General features: G+C 57.3%; 1 protein-coding gene across 1 annotated transcript in view; it reads left to right on the forward strand.

Annotated features, from left to right (window-relative positions):
* Positions 1-1,335: 1,335 nt before the first annotated feature.
* Positions 1,336-3,325, forward strand: part of HVCN1 (hydrogen voltage gated channel 1) — a 5,405-nt gene continuing 3,415 nt past the window's right edge. Inside the window, exons 1-3 of the mRNA XM_009283875.1 lie at positions 1,336-1,583; positions 2,183-2,287; positions 2,774-3,005. Coding sequence (XP_009282150.1) covers positions 1,371-1,583; positions 2,183-2,287; positions 2,774-3,005 — 550 coding nt within the window. The 5' untranslated portion in view covers positions 1,336-1,370. The remainder of the gene's footprint in view (positions 1,584-2,182; positions 2,288-2,773; positions 3,006-3,325) is intronic.

Genomic DNA, 3,325 nt, shown 5'->3' on the forward strand with positions numbered 1-3,325 from the left:
CGGAAGGTGCTGCCGCTGTGATGGCAGCGTGGGGCCATCTCCATCCCCTACAGAGGGTGACGAGGCAGCCCGGAGCCCACGTACCCTCCAACAGCCACCACTGCTGTGAGCGGATCCCACCGTGGCCCCCCAGGACTTGCAGGGAGCAAGGGGAGGGAGAGCGGCACGGAGGCACGGGCAGGCCCACAGCAGCTCCAGCGGGCCAAGAGCAGCTTGTGCTGAGCTCCCCGGCCGGCTTTGGCCAAGGACAGATGCACAGAGAGCTGCCCCACCAGGCTTGGGGATGTGGTTGTCTGCCGGCAGCGGGAGAGGTTTTCGGCAGCGTTTGTGGGCCAGGCAGTCTCGCTGGGTTGCCCAAAGAGGAAGGGTGAGCTGGTGGGGCTACAACAGGAGAACATGAGAGCAGGTGCGGACAGAACCTTTCCTGCAGCCGTTCTCAGTGCCAAGCTGCAACCAGGATCGTCTGCGGGTTTGGGGATGGTCCTGTCCCTCGCTGGGTGCCCACAGGGACGGGCTGAAGCCGGGATGCCTGGGGGTGAGGTCGGCTCTGGAGGATGCAGGGAGAGGAGATGGGGGAGGACAGCATCGCCCGCTGGCCAGGCTGAAATGCGGGGATTACCTGTTTATTTTGCCTGCAAAGGCTGAAATAATAGCGGCTCCTGATGTTAATGAAGGGAAATTATGGCTGTTCTTCAGCTTGGTGGTGTGGCTGGAGGGTGAGGAGGCTCCAGTTAGCCCAGGGGCAGCTGGGCTGCCACTGCAGCCACTTGAAGGGACAAGGGCAGCTCTGGGAGCACAGTGGAGGGTTTGTCTCGGACCCAATGCTAACAGCAGCCTGCCCCAGCGTGTAGGGGATGAGAGTGCAAATGAAGGGGAGGAAATCACCTGCTTCCAGCTTCTGAGCGATAACCTCCATCGATCAGTGTCTAATAGAAACACAATGGCTCTTTCCAACAGGAAATCAGCAGCTGCCTCCTCTTGCATCACGAGATGCGAGATAAGGGCTGGCGTTTTTTTCTCCTGTAATCGATGCTTTGTTTTGAGATGTTTGAAAATACCTCGCGAGGAAGTTCCTCGTTGTAGAGCAGCAGACAGGGTGCAAACAGCAGTGGGGAGGGTGGCGGGGGCTCTGCGGGCTCCGCGTCGCGCCGTGGGAGGTGATGCAAAATAAGTGGCACCACCGTTAAGCAATTTCCCATCAGTGGGGCCCGTCCGGCCAGCTGCATCTGAACGAAGTGTCACATTCTTGTCATGCTCGCTGTGGTGAAATGGGGGAGATTTTGCATCCTTGGTCAGCCCCGAGCGGGGAGGTGACGCTCTGCTCTTGTCCCTCAGACGTTGGCAGGGTGATGCCAGCTTGATCCAGAGCCATGTCCAGGTACCTGAAGCACTTCACTGTGGTGGGGGATGACCCCGTGCAGTGGAGCAACGACTATCAGAAATGGGAGGAGGAGGAGGAGGAGGAGGCAGCTGGGGAGAATGGGGAGAAGCAGCCAGATTCGGAGATCAAGCTGGAGCCCACCAGGAGCCACGTCTCCTTCCAGGACATGATGAAAAAGCTCTTCAGCTCCCACAGGTTTCAGGTGAGGCAGAACAAACCCAGGCCAAAGGGAGATGAGGGTGAGATTTGGCCAAAGGCACCCGTGACAGCAGAGTTTGATGTGGGATAGAGCTCAAGGCGGGCTGAGAGCAGTGCCGAGCTTGTGAGCACTCACAGTGCCTGTAAGACCGGCTGCTGCCTCTGAGCTGGGCTGTCCTGTCGGAAACAAGCTGTTCCACAGTGGGCACAGATGTTTCCTGAGTGGCGACAAGCCTCGGTGCACACTCGTCACAGCACCGGCAGAGGCATGTGCTGTCCCCCAGCTCAAGCTCCCCGAGACCCCCACACACACACACCAAGCGGTGGGAAACGGATGGGTTTGGTGGGGAGCCAAGCAGTTTTGTGTGGGCGAGACTCTGCAGGAATAACCCACTGAGCAGGGGCTGCGGGAGTGGGAGTCCTGGGTGGGAGCAACAGAAAGCTCCATGAAATGCAACCAGCTGAATTGGGGACACAGGGCAGGGTCTGGCCAGGCACGCTATGTGAGTGTTGGGGCATGTTTAGCTGAAGGCTGCGTCGGCTCTGCTTGCTGATCCGCCCCTGTTGGGAGAGGGTTTCACATCGGTTCTTCTCCTCCAACAGATCCTGGTTGTCTGCTTGGTCATCCTGGATGCCTTGCTGGTCCTCGGGGAGTTGCTTATGGACCTGAAAATCATCCATCCGGACAAATATAATATAACCCCAAAGGTAAAATGCAGGGAGGTATCAATGTGAACCATGATTTCCCTCTTTTTGGTGTTCAAAGCCCACTAGATAGGACAACCAGGCAGGCAGGACCTTGACCTTCAGCCTTGCCGAGCCAGCAGTTGCAGGCACACAGACAAAGGTCTCGCAGGGACTCGTGTGACAGCCCTGCAGTGTGCAGGGCCGACCTGGCTCAGCTCATGCTGGTCTGTGCAGCAGCTTCATGTTTCCCTGGGCTGCAGCAGAGCTGAATTGCTCCTGCCACTCTTCTTCTGGTTGTCTTCACACCTCCTGGTCTGGCTTACCCAAAGTCGCTGGCTGCCCTGCTGTGCTTGCTCTGGTTGTCCCTTAAAGCAGAAGAAAAGTCCCCAGCCCTCCTTGTAGAGCCAAATCAGACGTGCCCTCAAGCAGTGGAGGTTTTCCAGCCTGCCCCACTCGCATGCACGCAGGAGGTGTTCCTGGCCTTGAACTTGCCCTGTCTCTTCTCAGGTTTTCCACTACCTCTCCCTTTCCATTTTAACCATCTTCCTGGTTGAGGTGGGGTTTAAAGTCTTCGTCTACCGCCGAGAGTTCTTCCACCACAAGTTTGAAGTGCTGGATGGGATTGTTGTCATCGTGTCGTTCATCCTCGATGTCGTCCTCATTTTCCGGGAGCATGAGTTTGAAGCTGTCGGGCTCTTGATACTCCTGCGGCTGTGGCGGGTGGCCAGGATTATCAACGGTAGGTGTGCACGGCTAGTCAGGAGCTTTCCCTGGTGTGTGGGCTGGATTTGCCGACCTTACCTGAATTATCTGGGCTCATGTCTTTGTTCCCTTCTCAAAGCCATCTGCGAGACCCTGGGGCCTTGCTCTCCCAGTGAACTGAGAGTTTTGCCCATGCAGTTTTTGTTGCTGGAGTGTGGCCTTAATTAGGCCAGAAGGTTCTGCACGTGGGTCGGGGCAATCCCAAGCACAAGTACGGGCTGGGTGGAGAATGGATTGAGAGCAGCCCTGAGGAGAAGGACTTGGGGGTGTTGGTTGATGAGAAGCTCAACATGACCC

The sequence above is a fragment of the Aptenodytes forsteri genome, unplaced genomic scaffold, assembly GCF_000699145.1.
Source record: "Aptenodytes forsteri isolate BGI_AS27 unplaced genomic scaffold, ASM69914v1 Scaffold118, whole genome shotgun sequence".
NCBI classification, from domain to species: Eukaryota; Metazoa; Chordata; class Aves; order Sphenisciformes; family Spheniscidae; genus Aptenodytes; species Aptenodytes forsteri.